The 21,895-nt window shown below is 38.4% G+C and overlaps 2 protein-coding genes across 3 annotated transcripts in view; one reads left to right on the top strand and one right to left on the bottom strand.

Moving 5' to 3' along the window:
- The first annotated feature begins 10,721 nt into the window (after positions 1 to 10,721).
- LOC5580193 lies at positions 10,722 to 15,216 on the top strand. The gene is made up of 2 exons (XM_001655564.2): positions 10,722 to 12,247; positions 14,695 to 15,216. Exons 1-2 carry the CDS (start codon positions 11,029 to 11,031, stop codon positions 15,120 to 15,122), a joined length of 1,647 nt encoding a protein of 548 aa, XP_001655614.2. The 5' UTR covers positions 10,722 to 11,028; the 3' UTR covers positions 15,123 to 15,216.
- Positions 15,217 to 15,981: 765 nt separating this feature from the next.
- Positions 15,982 to 21,895, bottom strand: part of LOC5580194 (plastin-1) — a 207,772-nt gene continuing 201,858 nt past the window's right edge. For both annotated transcript variants that reach the window (XM_021857713.1, XM_001655565.2), the window contains exon 6: positions 15,982 to 18,070. In XM_021857713.1, the coding sequence (XP_021713405.1) occupies positions 17,672 to 18,070 (399 nt within the window). In that variant the 3' untranslated portion in view covers positions 15,982 to 17,671. The remainder of the gene's footprint in view (positions 18,071 to 21,895) is intronic.

Raw genomic sequence — 21,895 nt, 5'->3', positions numbered from 1 at the left:
AAGCTGACTAGAACAATCCCCTCTCTGGCTGTCGCATTTTGTACTACATGGTTTATATATATATTAAAGCACAATGGACTCAGCGGAGAACCTTGAGGGAGCCCTAACCAAGTAGTCCGCATTTGGGCATCACTGTTATTGATTTGCACAATTAATCTTCGTTCCCGAAATAGCCAATAGATAATTCGTACCAGTTCGACTGGTATTCGCCAGCGTAAAAGTTCATCAGCCAATTTGTTGATGTTGACACAGTCGTAAGCACTTTTTATGTCTAGCATACACAACAGCGCATGACCACGGTTTGTTATGGCTTCACGAGCAATGTTAATTACTGAATATAGGGCATCCTGCGTACCCTTGCCTTTGCGGAATCCGCAGATGTTCTCCGAGAAGATATCTTCCGATTCCATAATCCACTCGATCCTATCTTTAATCAGTAACTCCATAACTTTTCTAAAACAAGACGCTAGCGCAATCGGTCTGTACGATTTGGCCAAATCGGATCTTTGGCCAGGTTTTAAAATCGGCACAATGTTGAATATTTTCCAACTCTCAGGAATGACTCCTGTGACGAAAATTTCATTATAAATTCTTAGCAACACTGTTCTGGCAGCAGCAGGAAGCTTCCGCAAAGCGGCGTATGATATTTCATCAATACCAGGCGATGAATCACTTGTTTCTTCTAGCACTCTGTTCAGGTCTTGAATGGAAAAATAACCTTGATCCACGCCATCCAACACTAGAGGCAGACTAGGATGCACTGGTTCTAGAGTAGATGAAGGGGCCAGTCTTTGTAGCAGTTCATCCATCATTTCAGGATCTCTTGGAGGATTACCACAACTGTGTCTTCCTTTGAATTTGCGGGCCATCCGCCACAGCGTAGGTAATGATGTATCACTGTCTAAAGAATCACAAAATTTGTTCCACGCTTCACGTTTTTTAATTTTGACCATTTGCTTGAACTCTTTGTCACATGCTTGATAACACTCGTACAAAATTCTTGAATAGCCACTACGTTTCCACCTCTGAAAAGTATCGCGTACTTGCACCACTTTCGTCTGCAGTTCAGAATCCCACCACGGTTGCGGAATTTTCCTCCCGGGGTTTACATTTTTCACCGATGTACTAGATGCTATGCTTTCTCGGATAATATTGCAAAAATCGTCAAAACTCTCACACCTCAAAGAATCAATTCTTCTCAAGACTTCTACTGAGTAAGACTCCCAATCTATGCGGTGATAAGCTCTAGCATTCCCAGTATTGCACGAAGAAAACTCCATCTCGAACACAATCGGCACATGATCACTACTGAAGGGATTATTCAACGTGTCCCAAGTGAAGCATAAGCTGATATCCGCTGATGAAACTGTTATATCGATGGCACTAGAGGCTCTTGATCTGTCGAATCTAGTGTGATTTCCATTGTTAAGGACGACCAACCCTAGCGATTCCAGAACGTCGTAAACAACGTTGCCCCTCCTATCGTTTTCTGCATTACCCCAAAGCGAGTGCTTTGCATTCCAATCTCCACCCACTATGAATGGTTTGGGGATAGAGTTAAGGAAGAGTTCTAGCTCCCTTGCGTTTATTGTGGAATTTGGATGAATGTAAATTGAAATTATTGTTATAACTCCACTAGAACTGTTGATTGAACAACCAACAACGTCGATCCCAGCAGGTCCATTGAGATGACAGGGAACGGGGTTCATGTGTTCGTTGACGGCTATCAAAACACCTCTAGAGTTGCTCTGATTATCTTTCCTCATAATCTTGAACCCTTTCAGTTGAAATTGCATAGACGGATCTAAATGTGTTTCCGAAAGTAGTATTACAGCTATGTCGTGAGTGTTTGTGAGGTTTACTAGTGAGGCATGTTTTTTCTTGATACCTCTACAGTTCCACTGGAGAAACTTTAGAGGTATAAGGGACGTAGTGTTGTTCTTGTCGAATTTCATAAACGGTTGGGAGAATCAATCTCCCCTCCACTACTTTGATCAGTCATCAGAAAACGGTGTATGTTTCCGATCGCACTCGGAGAGCCCAAATCGGAGAACTCTTCGCCCATGCTTCCCTCTCCCGCATCAAAACTTGTTTGAAGAGAGCCTGACGACTCCCCTTCTTCGATTTGATCATCGTCGCTGCTGACGATGGTATCCACTACTACAGTGGATCGTACTTTCAACGGTGGGTACGCCTCATCATCACTGATATAGTGCTTCTCCGAGCTCTTACGCTTCATGCTTGCTGCCTCTTCGTCGTTAGCTCCTAACGATCTTGCATATTCTGTTGTGCACGATGTTGACGCTTCTTCAGTTGTGGCTGAGATAGATTCTACAGTACGCTGAGTACTGCTTGTATTGAGGCTTTGTTGAGTAGATGTGTTCTCCACATCTACAACCTCAGTAGTCGGAGATAGAGCAGCAAACCAGTCAGTCTTCCCTTGCGAAAAACTTGATTGCCTTTTCTTCTCCTCTTCCCGTTTTTTGTTGATAGTGGGACATTTCTTGCTGTCGTTGGCTCTGTGATCTCCGGAGCAGTTAACGCAGACTGGCCCACCAACACATTCGTGATCGTCGTCCACACTTTCGGATTGGCATGAATTACATCTACGATTGCTTTTGCATTGTTTCATCACGTGGCCGAATCTCCAACACTGTCGGCATTGTCTTACCGGATAATTGTATTGCCGAACGGGATACAAAACGTTATCCAATTCGACGTGTGAAGGAATAGTATTCCCAGCGAACGTGATAACCGCCAATGCTAGTGGTATTGGACCTCTATCACCTCTCTTCTGCATGCGTCTAACCTCGATCACTTCGGAATTGCCGGTTTGGTAACATTTGGATTTCTCAAAAGATGTTAGAAAATCCAAGTCCTCATCATCGACGTCTTCGAGATAAGCCACCCCCAAGCATTCGACTAGCCTTTGGGGAACGTTCCATTTAACCGCACCGTATTGCTTGGTAGATAACTCATTCGCTGCTTCAGCTGAAGCCATGAGGAATTTTGTCTTCCTACGTGACAACGGTAACGCTTTCACATAGGCTCTGCCAAAGTCGTGAGCCACCAACTTTGCCAATTTGGATATTTGGAGATTGTCTCCTTCCGATTCCGCAATAACAATGTATGGTCCAGGAGACGATTGACCGTATTTCCGCGCGCGAGGCTTACGAACAGCGCCGTCCTCCTTGGAAGCCATAGTATCGAAATCGAGCTATTAGCGACTCGCAGAGAAAAAACTTTGTAAACGCTAACCGAGAGTCAACACTACGTGTGTTCGCTTTGAAAGCTGAATACATACTGGAGATATCAAGTTTAACAAAATTGTTCATTTTATATGGAAAATCGAAAAAGTTGCAAATATTTTTTTAAATACACTCCCATGCAAAAGTTTGGGTTCACCCCCTAAAAAACATACAAAATTGTTCTGTCCATATCTCTGTGATTACCGTGCTGCATCAATACCCTTACACTTAAGCTGCCATGAATGTTCAAAATCCGTTTTGAATAGGTTTTCTTCAAAAGTGATTGAAGTGCTTGTATGCAACGAATACTTTCATGTTTTATCTAAGCAAAAATGATCAATTTTTCGATAAAATTGAAGAATTTATCATAAAAATAATTAAAACAATAGAGAATGTCTTGTCCTTAAATCCGGACACCAGCACAAATCATGTCTGTTAATCCGGACAGTTTTGAATCAAAATCTGGACAGCTATTAATTAACATGCTATTAATAAATCATTAAATGTAAAATTTTCTAAATCAACTTAATTTATCACGCTTTTACAAACAGGAACAATGCATATGTTTTTTAATGGTTTAAACAAATGTGAGCAAATATGTGATTTGATTACCTGGACTGAGACGATTGTGGGTTGAACTGCACCAATCACTTACACCTTATAAACACAATATTCAATTTCAATGTCCGGGCTTAAAACACTTGGCTCCAATTCCGGATCGCCATTTACTCAAGATCTTTTCACTGTTTCCAACGCGTGTTTACTCCATAGACTGGCACACTTTTTTGCGTTGTGAAGACCCTAATTGACTTGTCGAGTATTTTAACAACTGTGCCAAATACCTTCATGATACTTTTATGGGTTTATTCACAAATTTCATAACGCCAAAAATGACCATTTTTGACACCCACCCACCCCCTCGTAACGCTTTTTATATGAACGTTCTCCAAAATTTGTATGAGCTGTAACAACCGAAGGATACCCACCCACCCCCTTAAGCGTTATGAAATTTGTGAATAAGCCCTATACCAATGTCATATATAACAGGTCCGGCTCTTAGTATGTGTTTGCTTGTATTAGTCACGAAAAAGATGTAAACAAACGATCAGCTGATGGTGACGACAAGGCTGCGAAAAAATTTGTTCGCAGTTTCCTCAACGTGACGTCATCTTCGGCTGCTTCGTGAACTTTCGGCTCGCCGTAGTTGGCATTGCACAACTACCACTTCAAAACTGATGTTATCACAAATACTGATTTGATGTTCGCCCGCACCTCTAAATACCCCACATCGGCCCTATACCCTTAAGAACTCGTACTTTCAAACCAAATGTGTGGTTCACTGGGGAAATTGAACTTGCTATTGTTAACAGAAACTTGGCATATAGTAATTGGAAACATAACAAAACTATCGAACTAAGGATTGTATACAATCGTTTGCGTAACCGTGTTACTCAATTGATTAGAAGTGCTAAAAAGAATTTCGAAAAACGTAACATCAATACTAATCTGCCAAGCAAAGTGCTCTGGAATAGAGTCAAACAACTAGGTCTTTCTAAATCCAAATCAACTACCGGTATTGATAATTTTTCTTCTGATGATATCAATGACTATTTTTCCTCTAACTTCTCGACAGAATATAGTGATTATTCTTCCTTGTATGATGTATCCAACGGATTTATGTTTAACACATAGTTGAGGATTATGAAGTTATTAGGGGTCATCCAAAAATGACGTCCATCATTTGGGGAAGGGGAGGGGGGGTCTATGAAAGTGTGACAGTGCATGCATTAGCATGCATGCAAAAAGCGTGACAGAAGGGGGAGGTGTCTAGAAATCCCGAAAAATGATGGACGTCATATTTGAATCGTCCCTTAACGCAATTTTCTCAGTTAAATCGAATGCTGTTGGCATTGATGAAGTTCCTATAAGTTTTATCAAAATATTATTGCCTTCAGCTCTTCCTCTTATTGTACACATATTCAATTCCATCATCAAAACATCTACTTACCCCCTAGCTTGAAAGTATGTTAAAGTAACACCAACAAAAAAGAAGGGTAATTCTTCGACTCTTTCAAATCTTCGACCCATTAGTCTGCTGTCCTCGCTTTCAAAAGCTTTTGAAAAATTACTCGAAATTCAAATGTCAGACTATCTTACTGGCGCTAATTTGTTAACCCCGCACCAATCAGGATTTCGTAAAGATCACTACAGCCTTTTTGAAAATACATGATGATATTTCACAAAAAAATTGATAAAAAAGGAATAGCACGGTGCTCCAATTACCGTTATTATCAAATAAAATATACCATCCAAACGGCAGTTGATTCCAGATGTTGTTCTGCACCTCTGGGCCGATTTTGAAAAAAATCCTTAGTCAGAATTTTGAGTTACGCCCTTTTGAAGTTTATATGATAGAAATCACATGAAGTATGTCACTTTAACTTGTTCAAACAAACAGATCATATTAAAATTTTGCAGTTTTATGTTTTATCTTGTTTTAGATATTGAAAAATACATTTCTCTACTATTTTTCTAAACCAACTATTGAAAAGGGCCAATGCTTTGTTTAGTTATTACTAATCAGCCAATAAACGAAAAATGATATCTACCAATCTAACGCTTGATAGTGATTTTAGGAAACTGTCCAAAGCATTCAAATATGTATGAATAGTTCTTGAACAGGACATACAGATACGCCCTTTTGAAATGTATGGAAAGAATATAGCTTGATGAATTCCGAAAAATTGCTATGCACAGACTCTAACTCCTAATCCGTGCTTTTCATATGCTCCAAGAAAATGAATATTTGAATGGGTATTTCACTGTAAGTTCAAATAAGGGTTTTAACTTATATGTTATTTTTTATGTATTTCAAGGACTTGAAGCATTTTTTAATAAATGCTTTTCATTTGAGCTGGATCCTAGTTTTGAAAGTAATTTGAACAAGTTTGTCGAGAGCTGAGAAGAGCAGAGTCTGTCGAAATCTTCGAAATATCATATCACCAAGTTTTATGTAAAAGACTTCTGCAATGCGACTGGTCGAGGACTAGACTGACATAATGAGCAGGCGTCGGTGTCTGTGCATAGCGCTGTTTCGCAGACCTGTCAGCGCTACAAAGTCATACAAATATCGAAAGTGTACCGTTCAAATTATATGCGCGCAGTTGATGATTACAACATTAGCAGTTGTGAACATATGTTATAAGAACAAGTAAGGTGGATCAGAATAGAATAAATTTAAGTAGAGTAGAATAAAATAGAAAAGAATAAAATAGAATCGAATAGAATACAGATATGTGATGTTCGAGTGTTTCGATCAACTTTGATACAGTCTTTGTTCAGCTATATTGATTTGTATATATTTAAATTATACTTTGGCCCATTTCTAATGTCATTCTAGACAATATGTGTACGTGTAATTTTCATGCAACTTGCTAAACTGAATGGAAAAAGAACAACTGCACATGATAATGTATGCACCTATCGTTGATTATAGATGGAACGGAATTCACCATGCAATATTCTTTCCATACACTTCAAAAGGGCGTATGTGCATATCCTACCCAAGAATTATTCATACATAGTCGAATAGTTTGGACAATTTCCTAAAATCACTATCAGGCGAAAGATTGGTAGATATCATTTTTCGTGTATTTGATGATTAGTAATAACTAAACATAGCATTGGCCCTTTTGAAATGTCGGTCTAGAAAAAAAATAAAGAAATGTATTTTTCAATATCTAAAACCAGATAAAACAAATAAAACTACAACATTTTATTATAATATGTTTTTTTAAACAACTTAAAGTGACATACTTCATGTGATTTTTATCATATAAAATTCAAAAGGGCGTAACTCAAAATTCTGACTAAGGATTTTTTTGAAATTCGGTCCAGAGGTGCAGAACAACATCAGCAATCATCTGCCGGCTGCCGTTTGGATGGTATATTTTATTTGATAATAACGATAATTGGAGCACCGTGAATAGCTCTGTTATTATTGATTGAGTTATCGAAGGCCTTTGATCGCGCTTCGCATAGTAGGTTGCTCAAGAAATTAAACTGTCGTTTTAATTTCTCTTTGTCTTCCATTTCTCTAATTAAATCCTATTTAACTGATAGGTTTCAAGCTGTTGTAAATTCCGGATCAACATCGTCAGCCCATATGATAAAGTCCGGTGTACCTCAGGGATCTATTCTTGGACCATTACTTTTCTCTATGTTTATTGACGATCTACCCTCCGTACTCGACATTTGTTCGATTCATATCTTCGCTGATGATGTTCAAGTTTATTTATGTTCTGGAAATACTATTGATATTGAACAAATGTCTGTAAACATAAATCATGATTTACGAAAAATATTTAGTTGGTCGTGTATCAACCTTTTACCCATCAACTCCTCGAAAACAAAGGCCTTGCTAATCTCTAGAAAAAGAAATCCACCTAGGGTAAGTGTTCCCTTAGTTGTGGGTGTTCCTATAGTTGCGGTAGTTGCGTTTCGCTGCGTTTTCACTGATTTTATTGCATTAGACACAGAAACGACACTGCCAATCGATGTATTGGCTTGTTGATACACGGAATAGTTGAAAAGAGCGTCAAAATTGCTTGAAAACTAATGAAAAATCACTAAATTAGCTAAAACTGTTCTTGCTTGTACCAATAGTTGCGGTAAAGTGTTCCTATAGTGGAGGATTTCATACGAAAACAACGGATACCGCAACTATAGGAACACAAATTAAAAATATACCGCAACTAAAGGAACAGTGTACCAATAGTGGAGGTATTATTTTTCACTGACATGCCGTGGATTACTACGATGAAATCATTTTTCTCATTGAGTCAATCGTCGTTACTTCCCGTTACAACATCAACTTGTGCATTAATTGCGCTTCTTGAATTAAGGCGGTTAAATGAAGTTCAATCGCGCTTAGTACCTCCACTATTGGTACATCTACCCTAATCCCCCTGATATTTTTATCTATCTATCTTCTATATATAAATGGAGTAGTGTTTGTATGTCACGAAATGGCTTGAGAACGGGTCAACGGATTAACGCAAGTTTTTCAGTGTTGCACTCCGCAAGGGATGCGACGTGTTTGTGTAAAGAAAAAATTCGGGAATTGTCCGGAAAAATCGGGAAAATGAGAGAAGACTAAGGTGTCTTTTTGAACGGGGGATTTCTTGACGTTTTCCAACTGCCTACTTGATGGCAAGACAAAGTTTGCCGGGACCACTAGTTAATAATGAAAAAACTGAATTTGTTGAACAAGCTAGTAACTTAGGAGTAATTTATTGTAAAAATTTGAATTGGGATGCGCAGATCAATTCCCAATGTGGTAAAGTTCATGGCAGTCTCAAAAGGTTGCATCTTTCCACAAGACATCTGGACATCAAGACTAAAATTAGGCTTTTTAAGACTGTTTTATTGCCGTTCTTCACAATAGGTGATTTTTTATATTCAAATGCTAATGCTTACGCTCTTAAAAACTTCGTTTATGTTTCAACGCTTGCGTGCGTTATGTTTATAATCTTCCTAGGTTTTCAAGGATCTCCCACTTACTTGTTTGATGTTTTTCAAGATCATTAACACAATGAAACCCGATTATGTGTATAGCAAATTAGTGCCTTTAAGACAATCTCGTGCAAGAAACTATTCCATCCCTAACCACGTTTCAACTTACTATGGACAATCTTTTTTCGTTAGAAGCATTGCTAATTGGAATCAGCTACCCTCTTCTTCTTTGAAATCTAGTTCATCGGTTACTATTACTCCAGTAAAGAGTAATATCTCGATTGATAGAGAACCTCAGGAATTATAGTTTTAAGTTAGATTGTAAGAATATGATTTAAAAGGCTTTGCCTTACTCACATTTTCATTGGAATAAATAAAATTAAATAAAAATAACATATAAATTTTGCCTTAAATTAACGAATATTATCATAGTGTCAGGATATTGGTATCGTCCGGATTTTGATTCACCACGGTACACGTCCAATTCAAATTCTCTATGGCGCGTTCGAAAGGCAATGAGTTATTCTTACTTCGTAGGTATTTTTCCAAAAACAGTTTTCGAATTTTTTATACTAAAGTTTTACTTGAAGTTAGGACAATTTTCGAAAAACAGACTTAAAAAACATGGCCAGTTTTCTCAGCATTGGATGGACCAAAATTTTAAATCAATGTGTCATTAGAATCGTTATCTTATATTCTTTAAAAAGCGCACACGAAATGTTGGCGGAAAAATCTGAAAACTATTTCACATAATTTTCGTGTTTAAATAAAATTCAGGTGATCCCAAACTTTTGCACGATACGCATCATAGTGACGGGTGAACCTAAACTTTTGCACGATGACATAAATGACTGTTTCATTGATTTTGAATAGTTTTCAGATTTTTCCGCCAAAATTTTGTGAGCGCTCTTCAAAGAATATAAGATTACGATTCTGATGACACATTGATATGAAATTTTGTCGATCCAATGCTGAGGAAATTAGCCATGTTTTTTCCATGCGTATTTTGACAAATGTCCCAACTTTAAGTAAAAATTTAGTACACTAAATTCAAAAACTGCTTTTGGAAAAATACATACGAAGTAAGAATAACTCACTGCCCATCGAATGCGCTAAGCTAAAGAGAGTTTGAATTGGATGTGTAATCACCGAGATAAGGGCAGAACACTTTTGCATGTTTTTAGAAGGTGAACCCAAACTTTTCCACGGGAGTGGATATGCAAGGTACGTACGACACGAGGGTCATTGCATTGCAGCTATGACCTAATCCCGATCTGCTTCAGGTTATTGACTGCTTCAGTATCTGCACCAATATAATGCGGTAAAACGATTCAAATGAAGCGAAAAAACAAAACCAAAACACCTCACTGTTACATATAGGTAAGGTACCTACCTATAATTCAATCTCAATGGCCAGAGAGTGCAATATGCAATTCATCTGGAACAATAAAAAAGAGACACTTATTTTTAAGTATAACTAATCGATAGAAGAAATGGATATGCAAAACAAAGCGAATTTCCATATTATACTCAGGCAGCGTGGCCCGGCGGGTCGCAACTATCAATTGGTTGAGAGGTAGGTAGGTACCACAGTAGCTGTTCGCGCGCGGCTTTACGCATCACTGGCCAAACAGATCACTGGTTGTGTAGACAAAGTCGTGTCAATGCCCAAACTCAAATTCAATTTCATCTGGAGAGCATAAACATTAGAGTGTGCCGAAATTACACTTCGTCAGAAAACATGGAGGCCCAACCTCCATGGATGTTTCAAACAAACTTTTGTATATGGAGAACTCTAAGAAATAATGTCTAAAGGTTGCTCCGTAGAGATTTTCGTGATTGTGGAGTGAGCCCCTAGATTTTCTGACAAAGTGTTATTTTGGAACACCCTAATGCATATTAGACCATTCCTTGGTAAATGATTACACTTTTATGGAGGTATGAATGATTCAAAAGGTACAATTTGGCTTGATCCAGTCTAATGCGCAAAACGTTGGGAGTAGAGGGTCTGCCTTGCCTCCACGATCTGTGCAGTATTGCTATTATTGTTCAATAGCTAGATTTACGCACGGTGCTGCTGGTTGATCCGCGAAAAAACAAAAGAGGGAATGCGATTTGTAAATTTTCTCCATATAAAAGTATACCTCGTCCGGTTCAGGGGAACTAGTTCGCTGTAATAATTCAATCATGGCAGTCCAACATTGATATACCTATTCAGTGTGAGAGCGTAAGAAAGTATCAAGAACATCTCGTAGAACACGGAGACATGGCGAAGAATCAGTGGTTCGGTGTCCACGTGCTGACGATTGCGGCGGTGGTGGCGTTAGTGTCGGTGACCCGGGCAAGTGACGTTTCAGACTTTCGGGTGTTCGATTTCGGCGATGAAGATACGGAGTTCTTCAGCAGTTCAGCGTACGAAAAGGCGTTCAATGATCACGAGTCGTACTTCCCAACGGACTTGAACCTCGGTGCGTTAGACTTGATTGCTGCAATCCCGAACTTTGCGAAACTTCCGCCCTACGTTGATCCTAGTGAAGTGGAAGTGGCTCGTAAGAAGCGTAGGGCTGCTTCATCCGACGAAGAACAATCCAGTGAAGATGAAGACGAAGACGACGGAAAGAGTGATTCTAGCGGAGGTCCTGACGATTACGTGGATCGCTACGAGCGTTTCGTCAGTCGTCACTTCAAAAATCGCGACGAACAGAGACAGAAGGACGATGCGAAAGGAGATGGAGCGAACTACTCGTACCGGTTCGACTATTCTCCTTCGGATGACTACGATCGGATCAAGCAAGAATCCGAAGCGCAAAGCCGTCAGCTAGCCAAGGATCCAAAGAATTGCAAAGCCTATGAGCAGGATGGCATGTTGTGTCACGTGTGTCGCGATCCGGACACGGATACTACCTCTGAGTCTTGTGCCTACGCCACGGTTCCACATCACAAGAAGTTTGCCTACGTGAAGCAGAAGAATTACAACAGCAAAGACCACGATAAGGAAGCGGATAAGGATGAGGACTACGACGAAGAGGCTCGAGAAGATAATCAAGAGACTGAGGATGACGAAGAAGATGTAATCGAGGTAACGACAAAGCCACCTTCACCGGTGAAACAGCGAACTCGCGTAGAGAACATATCCAATCTGCCACAGAATCGGAAAGTCATTCCAACGAAGAAATCCGTGGTGCACGTGAAACCTGGGCAAGGCGTCAGCAATGGGGGCGGTTATCGGTATCAACCTGTAGACATGCGCTCAAACAAGCAGAAGCCACAACCTGCGGCCGGAATTGTCCATCCCACGTACTACGATTTCTATACGCATTTCTTCCCGTCGAATTCGGGCGGATCGGCTGGACGTAGCCAGAAGATCCAACAGCAGGAACCATCTAATAGCGAGGACGTGTACGTGTTGAGCTATCGGGACAAGGATCAGGTCGCTAAGGTTTTGGCCGATTTTGAGTCACGCGATTGGTCCAACTGCAAAAAAGGTAAGACGGTTACAGAGTTGTTGAGAACCCTCTCAAAGCTTAGCGTTAACGAAATCTCCTTGGAGTGCATCTTATTCCTCAACTAGTTTTTATATGGGTGACTCCTAGTAATACTTGTGGAGTCTTGGAAGATTCCCTGCAGGAATCACAAGAAGAATATATGGAAATATAACTGAAGGAATCTTTGAATAACATTCTACAGGAATCTCTGGTTAAATTTCTGGCCTGGATAGGAATCCATGGGGGAATTCCTGGAGCTATAATTGAAAGACTTACTAGAAGAATTTTCGTAGCATTTTGAGCAATAATTCCCAATGGACTTCTGGCATAATTCCTGGAGAAGTTACTGAAAATGATCATAGGAGGAATTACTCAAAAACTATGTAAGAAATTGTTGAAGTGACCTATGTGGAATCCTCAAAAAAATTATTTTCAATTCCTGGACGAATTTATTGAGCAATTCTGGATATGTTTCTGGAAATATCCTGGGTAAATTTTTGGAGTGATTACTGAAGGAAATGGTGGAAGGTTTACATGAATGTAATCTTTTAGGGATATCTCTGAAATTTCTCAAAGAATTTCTGAACAATTACAGAGAGTATCCCTGAAGGAATTTTTTGAATAATCTATTTGAAAATCACTGATGACATTTCTCTAAAAACCAATGTATAAGATCACCGGAGGACCTATAGGAACTCCTGCAGGAATGTGTAGAGGTTTCGTGGAAGAGTTATTGCATAAATCCTTGCTGGAATTCCGGGATGAATCTCTGAAGGGTTCTAAAACCCTAGACAAAATTTTAAGTACCTAACTTGAAAAAATAACTGGGGCAACTACTGCAAGAATATTTGAGATAAACTACTGATGAATTCTTTTGAAAAGGTCTTGAAGGATTCCCTGAATTAATTGCTGGAGTAATCGTGGGAGAATGCCACAGGAAGGATTTCTGAATCACGATGTCGACTACCTGCAAAAACCTGGAAAGACAGGGAATGTCAGGGAATTCAATTTTTGGCCTCAAAAGTCAGGGAAATTCAGCGAATTTTACTAGAAGTCAGGACAAAATGTAAATATTACAACATCAAACAAGTTGATTGTCTGCAAATTTATTGATAAGGCCAACTCAATAGTTAATAAAAAAAAACAATAGTCAATAATCATGATGTTTAAGTTTAATACGATTAATGGAAAAAATGGTAATAAATCTTTCAAAGAAACAGTACACCATTGAGAAACCGCTATTATGCATTAGTAGAGTAAACTGTACTTTACTACTTATGCTTATCATCTGAATTCATTTTTTTTTTTCTAAATAGAAAATCATCATCTTTTTTTTTAAATGAAAATCATCAACAGCATCAACAGTGCTCTACGAAGTTGGCGTAGCTTGCTCCAAAAATTTAAAGATTCCTAAATCAACCCATTGCCTAGTTCCGCTCAGTTTGTTCAAATTCTTGAGAAAAAATGGAATTCAGCCCCTTAAAATCATGTCAATCTTTATAAGTTTGCTCAAAATTGCATGGTAAAACTGGTAAAACGATAACTAGAGAAGGAACAATGAAGGTTTTTATTTTCAAGAGCACAAATCTGCAGGATATTTTCTAAATTTTGTTGCTGGAAACAGTATATATTAAGATATAACCGTAAAGTGCTCTTATACTGATATTTTTCCATTTTGCAATCTATTTTAATTTTTCTATTTTAATTTTCCAGAATTTTGTGAAAACGTTGATTTTTATCAGAAGCTTACTAACAAATATGGACAGTTTGTTTGTCTAAAATTTTACCCAGGAAATTTTCCTGAAATTTCGAAGATCATAACATTTTTCAACAAAATTTCTTCGGGAATCCAGAAAAGACGACTCTAGTACACGACACAGAAGACGGCCTTACAGTTAAGGTCGAAATACGCGTATCTGTCAAGGGATACAAACTCTAGTGGAATTAAATGGTATAGTACTAAATTCGGTTTTTCATTTACTTATCTTGAAAATGCTTGAAAGCTGAAATTTCAGGAATTGGGCTTGAAGGAATCAGCTCAATAATCCATTCACAGTTTGTGAGATTACTTGGAGATACTCATTGAAAATTCTTAATGGAGTTCCTCCGAGCATTAAAAAAAATACAGAAAAAAAAATAATTTTTGTTTTTAGAAGCACCGTAAAAACTTGAATTTTTATTTTTGGCAGAAGAGGCTTCGAGAAAAAATGAAAAAAAGGATAGGGATGTTCAAAAATAAAAATTAAAAACCAAAACTCATAGATTTGCGAATAAAAATAAACCATTGCCCAAAACGTGTTTAGAACGATTGTAGATAACGCAAAATGATACTTAGATAGAAAATAAATAAATTAAAAAGAAAAACATGGAGCATATCTCTTTGAAATCTTTAGTGTCTATAGTTCTTCTTCTTTCCACAACACTAAAATTATCACACTTTCTTCCAGGTAACAAAAACGAACTAACCTGCTACACGTGCACCGACAAGGAAGGCGTTAAACACGAAGAATGCATGTACCTTTCAGAGTCCCGTCAGGTTTCATCGCAAGTTCAACCACCGGCCACCTCGGCACTACCCCCCACAGTACCCGTACCGCCAACGGGACCCATGAAACCCAACCGGCGCAAGAAGGTCCAGAAGGAATCGTCGGAGAAGAAGCCAATATCGCCCAAGTTGAGAAAGGTAAGACCCAAAGCGGCGGGTAACAAGTCGGCAAAGTTGCAGCTGGATGAAGACGACAGCTCGAAGGGACTCGAACGTCAAACGGTGAAGCGAACCGTTTCGATTAAGGCCCACGTGGATGGTGACGGATTGGCTCCGATGGACGGAGAAAGGGTCGTGCACTACGAACACCACGTCAGTCACCGGCTGTGAGCGGGCGTTGGGTGTGTGTTTAGTTTTGTAGTTGTTAGCAGATTGTTTATACTCTTGGAAATAAACGAAATCGTCTTTTCTATGTTTCTACTAATTTACTCTTGCATCAAAACAAAAATTGTATTACATAATCTACAGCAATGTCCTTACAACAAGTTTAAGTAACATCTTAAGGTGAAGATGAATCGAAACCAAATTTCAAATTTCCAAGAGCACGAATCTGGAGAACAAAACATTCGTTCAAGCTGAAAACCTTATCGATTGGTCACTAGCTGGTGGCGAGCAATCGATAAGATTTTCAGCTTAAACGGGTGTTCGGTTCTCCAGATTTGGGCTCTTAACTGGGTTTCGGCTAATCTTCACCTTAACCTTTCTTTATTATTATCATCATATACATTAGAACTTACCTGGATGACATTTATTTCGCTGAAAGCTATTTCTCTTAAATGTTAAGACACAGCTTTCACTGGTTTTAGCTGGAATTCATGTCCTTTTTAGCAAGTTGTTGTTCTAGTAAGACAGCGAGTATGGGCGTAGCAATTAACTCAACCAAGTCATGGTGGTGGGTAGAGACAGAGGAAAGTTGGTATCTATAGGGTCCAACGAACGACCTAGAAGCAGCATTCATAGTGAAGGGCCATAGGCAGAAGCGCCTTGGGTATACTGATGTGAATACGCAGATTGATGAACATCGATCAGCATAATAAACGTGTATCGTCCATATTCCGGACACGAAACTTGGACGTTGAAAAAGATAGACTGAAATTCGTTCACGGAGAAGATGGAGCTCTACAATATGTAAGGTAATGACAAACAGGCACCCAAGGTATAGTTCGGATCAAGAAACTCCTACCCATCGTTTGATTTTTCACTGTTTTTATTCACTTTTAGCCTGTTGCGGTAGATTACCTATTTGATAAAGTTACGTTTACGTTACGATACGTTACGGGTTTAGCCAATAAACTAGCTGGTATATAATAGTTATCTGTACCTACTGCGCCGGTGCACGTCGTTTCCTCGCCGCCACGTGGTAAAGTTGCAGCGTCCGGAAACGGACATGACCCGGCCCCGCCTGACCGACCGCCACCGTCCGTCCTAATAAAATGCAATAAAACTTCAATTCCAAAATGCGGTTACTGACAATCGTTAATGGTTTCTTAATATGGTTGCAGTTGGTATGACTCGCACAAACCGGCTTCTTTGTTGGTTGTATATCTAATTGCTACGTTGTCGTTAAGGTGGTGTTTTAAAATGTTGTCTTTCTGTTCGCTTGTGGCTTAGCTAATCTTACTTCGAAGGTATCCTACTAGCTAAATAGGTTACACCTATATAAGATAAATTTGATTTACAAAACAGAAAAAAAAGCGATAGAGGGAAAACAATCATCGCAACGGATGGATACGGCAAATACGCGTAATGTTATTTTGTTATAAGATTATTATGTATACTCATCAATCGAAAAAATATGTTTCGGGAAATTTTAGTACGATTTTATTGCTGGGGTGGAAGCATGAACATTCCATTTTTTAGCTGAGATATATGATTCAGTTACATATACTTAGTGTTCAGTGTGTGTTTCAGTTGAATAATTTGATGATATTCATTAACAAGTGACGAAAAGCCGAGTGGGATGATCAAAGGGAGGAATCACAACACTCACACAAATCCAACACGCATTGATCACATAAACAAGACCACACCATATCAATCATGCCTTTTCTGTACCCAGTTCCAATTCCTGCTAGAGAACAAAAATTTAGCTTAATTTTGGCACGCTGTTTGCCTAATAATTTATATATGCACATACGCAAAAATACTACGTTACAAAGCGCAAACGACAAAACTTAAATCTTACTAGAATAATTTTGTTTTTTTAGTACACTGTGAAAAAGTAACAAATGTTTGCTCCATGGCGAAAGGGTATAGAATTTAATGTTAATATTTTGCAGAATTTTGTTTGAACATTATTAAAAATATAATACATGTGATTTATTAAGATAGTTAATGATTTCATAGTCATAAATACACAATAGTTAGCAAATTAAAGTTCCGATAAAGGCATTACAGATTGTGAAGAACTCAAATCCTTATACGACAAAGGTTTTCTTCTCAAGAAACCGTTTTTAACAAGCTGAATTCATTGTTTCATTGGCAATTTTGATCGGTGTACTTATTACACTACAGCCAACTGTTTTTTGGCTGATATCTGTTGCCAGAACCTCCCGACGGACACTCCCGTTAGCACCGTCACCAATGTACTCTTCTTTCTATGAACATTTTTCAGTAATATTGCATAGAAAACGTTTCGGGCAAGTTGTTGACAGTGGCAACAGAGCGCCTTGGAAATTAACAAAATAAATGATGTATAGAAAATAAATTCCATTTAAAAACTAAAACAACATAGCTTATGTTCCTAACTACAATCCCGCGCCCCAATGTCGGTATGAACCCCCTCCCACGCCCCGTCGTCCTTTACACATGTATTGTGACTAATATTGCGCATCCGCAATCACCTACCGCCCTATATTACGCCTGCCGACCGGTTACCTCTAATCGGCAAACTCGTCCACTTCGCCTTCGACAGTCGACGTCGTGGGCACCGTTTCCGTTTCGTCCTCGATTGCACCGTTTCCGTTGGTGGTCACAACTCCATTGCTGTCTCCGCCACCATTGGTAACCACCGCTACCGGTTCCACCACTTCCACCTTGGTGACCGGTTCCGGAACAGCCGGTGCCGTCGTCGTCACCGCCGCTACTACTACCGGTGTGGCAGTGGTTCCATTCTTGGCACTGTCCATGTTCGGTACGTAGTCCATGGCCATCAGGCACGCGAACACGGTCATGATCATCTTCGGCTTCACCTCGGCAATGTCCTCCGGCAGGGCGTACACCCGGGCGCCAATCTTACGGGCCATCGAGACGGCGTACTTGGCGTTCTCGAGGTTTTCCTAGAAACGAAAGGAAATTTATATAATGTTAGTATAAATCATTGCTTAGTATAAATCTGTGGGCAAGGATGGAAATCTAGTGATCATGACAAAATAAATGATGTATCGCGGTTGTTCTTTATCAAGCAAGCATAGCAACAACGATAAACTATTAGTCGGCAAGGCCTAACAACAAACTCCGCTCCGCGAACAGTCAATGAATCACTCAGCATGTGTGCTAACGATCAATTGTTCGCTAACCAAAGTCATAACTTTTCCAGGATTTCAAAGCTTTTATTCCGCGATCTATCTTCTAGTATGCCATTTCTGATCAGAAAATCAATAGGGCATGGTTTGGGCAGCAAATTATGCCACGAACGCTTTCTGATCCATGTTAATCGCAACTTGTTACAATATCCGACAAACGGTTTGTCCCGCGACAAACAGTGCATCGGATGCATCATATATCCTTACTATGCGCGCGGTGAGCTGTTCAAATCATGCTTCTGCAAGAGCCTGGGAGACTGATTTGGAAGAAGTGAGTACTATTATTAAAAAATTCAAAAACATGAAAGCTCCTGGCGATGATGGAATTTTCTACATCCTCATCAAGAAACTTCCAGAAAGTAGCTTATCATTTTTAGTTGTTATATTTAACAAATGTTTTCAATTAGCATATTTTCCTGACAAATGGAAAAATGCTAAGGTTGTTCCAATTTTAAAACCAGACAAAAATCCTGCAGAAGCTTCTAGCTATCGTCCAATCAGTTTGCTTTCCTCCATCAGTAAACTTTTTGAAAAGGTTATTTTGAACAGAATGATGGCCCACATCAACGAAAATTCAATTTTTGCCAATGAACAGTTCGGATTCCGCCATGGACATTCGACCACTCATCAACTTTTACGTGTAACAAATTTGATCCGTTCCAACAAATCTGAAGGCTATTCTACTGGTCTTGCTCTTCTAGACATAGAAAAAGCATTCGACAGTGTTTGGCATGAAGGTTTGATTGTAAAATTGAAAAACTTTAATTTTCCAACATACATTGTTAGAATAATTCAAAGTTATCTGTCAAATCGTACACTTCAGGTTAATTATCAGAACTCCAAATCTGAAAGACTTCCTGTAAGAGCTGGTGTTCCCCAAGGCAGCATTTTGGGACCAATATTATACAATATTTTCACATCTGACTTACCTGAGCTACCTCAGGGATGTCAAAAATCTTTGTTTGCGGATGACACAGGCCTCTCCGCCAAAGGACGAAGCCTGCGTGTCATCTGTAGTCGATTGCAAAAAAGTTTGGATATTTTTTCTTCATACTTGCAAAAATGGAAGATTTCTCCTAATGCTTCCAAAACTCAACTAATAATATTCCCACATAAACCAAAAGCTCTTTATTTGAAACCTTCAAGTAGACATGTTGTCACGATGAGAGGGGTTCCAATAAATTGGTCAGATGAAGTTAAGTATCTAGGGCTCATGCTAGATAAGAATTTAACTTTCAAAAATCACATTGAGGGCATTCAAGCCAAATGTAATAAATATGTAAAATGTCTCTATCCCCTTATTAATAGAAAATCAAAACTTTGTCTTAAGAACAAGCTTTTGATATTCAAACAAATGTTCAGGCCAGCCATGTTGTATGCTGTACCAATATGGACTAGCTGTTGTAATACCAGGAAGAAAGCTCTGCAGAGAATTCAAAATAAAATTTTGAAAATGATTCTGAGGCTTCCTCCCTGGTATAGTACCAATGAGTTACATAGAATATCCAATGTTGAAACATTGGAACAAATGTCAAATACAATCATTAATAATTTCAGGCAAAAATCGTTACAATCTTCTATTGCCACGATTAATGCGTTATATGTTTAGGTTAAGTTAGGTTAAGTATATTAAAAACTTTTTTTTTTCTCTTATAAGCAGGTGAAATCAACTCACCTGTAAAAAAAAAACTGCTACGGCAAATGAAATGTAATATGTTGTTAACAAAATGTTAATTAAATCTTAAATTTGTTTTACCAAATTAGGATGATAGTGTTGTCAAATAACACAGAACACCTAGATATAAGAAATGAATGAAATGTTTGGAATGATACTAATAAAGAAATAAAAAAAAAAAAAAAAAAAAAAAAAAAAATGCTTCTGCAAGAGCGACGGCCATCTTGGTCCATTCAAATACTATGTTGTTAGTCGCTAGAGGCAATGTTTTCTCATCCTTGCACTAAACCTAAAGTTTCTTTCGCCTTCTTGATGGCGCAATATAAATTTCTGAATTCCAAAATTGATAGGGATTCCAGACTCTAGAGAGGCTGATATTTTTTTTGTTTTTTTTTTCATGTCGATGATATACCCGAAAAGACTCATACCTGAATACCTGAACGATACCTAGAGCAGGCCTGACCAACCTTTTTGATTCTTATTTGTAGCTTACAAACAAATTAATTTTCATAAAATCGAACAAAAGTCATTAAAAACAGTTCCGACTCGTAACCTAATGTTTTACCTGGTAAACGAAACTAAAAAGGATTAATTCGGCACATTTAGTTCATAAACAAACAGCAAATCATTGGATTTGTCCTTTCTAGCAAATCTCCACTTATTAGATGCAAATTTGTTTCTGGAATTCCATCATTTTCATTCGTTGAACAGATAGATTTAAGATTAGGAAATCGCCTTTTTTCTTGTATAAATGAAAAAAGATACTTGCTTCTTAGCACGCTTGAGGATTTAATGACAATAGGGTCTTAAAGCCCTGTCCTAATTTTAGTGCCAAACGCTTAAGTTTAGGCCATAAACACATGTTTACTCAATTTTCTAATGGTTTTCGTTGGTTTAAGCTTAAAAAACATTCTTTTAGATTTTGTCACATCCTTTGGCTTTAACTCAAATATTGGGTGTATTTTGTTTTCCGTGTTCCTTACGAAATGTCAGATAGGAACAACCCCAGTGGTCGAACTAAAACCCCTGTGGTGGTTTTGTCGACTAAGCGAACGTCAAACATGATCAAAAGTGTCAAGGTTCATTAATGGACCAAATTTTTAAATTAAAGTTTAATCATGATATAGCCATTATTTAAACGGGAAAAATTGCTAAAGTAGTTAAACAAGATTTCATTAAAAATTTTAGGACCCAATTGTGCTGAGGATTTGTCTTCAATCTCACCGCGAGTTTTATGTGAATGAAGTCCAAGATTTTATAAGAAAATCACTCAACATTCTGTCAGAATTCTACCTGTCTCTGAAAGTCATACCGAGGATTCCAAAAAAAATCATGACCAGTGTCGTAAAAATTCAGCCGAATGATTCCCGATCAATGCGAAAACGAACAAAAACATACTTCGCTAGCATGACGCCAATCTGACTACGAGAGCGATTGCGACTAGAAACAGAATGGGTGCAACACACGCACACATTCAGTGTTACCCACTGTTGATACTATTTCATGTATTCAATTTCAACTAGAGGCACTGACATTGAGAATTGAATATAAAATATTGCAAATGAATTTAATTTGGGTTAATTCTACGAGTTATTATATTGATAAATCTGAACAAATTTTCGCAATAAAAGGTAAGGGATCGTTCAAATATTACGTAACGCAACAGGGGGAGGGAGGGGGTCTAGCATAGTGTTACGGTCCATACAAAATTTTAAAATTTTCCATACAAAAGCTGTTACGTGGGGAAGGGAGGCGGTCTAAAATTGGCAAATTTTGCGTTACGTAATATTTGAATGAACCCTAAGAAGCATGTATTAGTATACCAAAATGGATTGTATCAGAATGAAATTCATATAATTTTATATTATAGATTATTTATGAAAAAATAATTTTAGGCTGTTTAA

Source organism: Aedes aegypti, chromosome 1, assembly GCF_002204515.2.
Source record: "Aedes aegypti strain LVP_AGWG chromosome 1, AaegL5.0 Primary Assembly, whole genome shotgun sequence".
NCBI lineage: Eukaryota > Metazoa > Arthropoda > Insecta > Diptera > Culicidae > Aedes > Aedes aegypti.
Note: the sequence above shows the minus strand (reverse complement) of the source record. Positions and strands in the feature narration are given on the sequence as shown.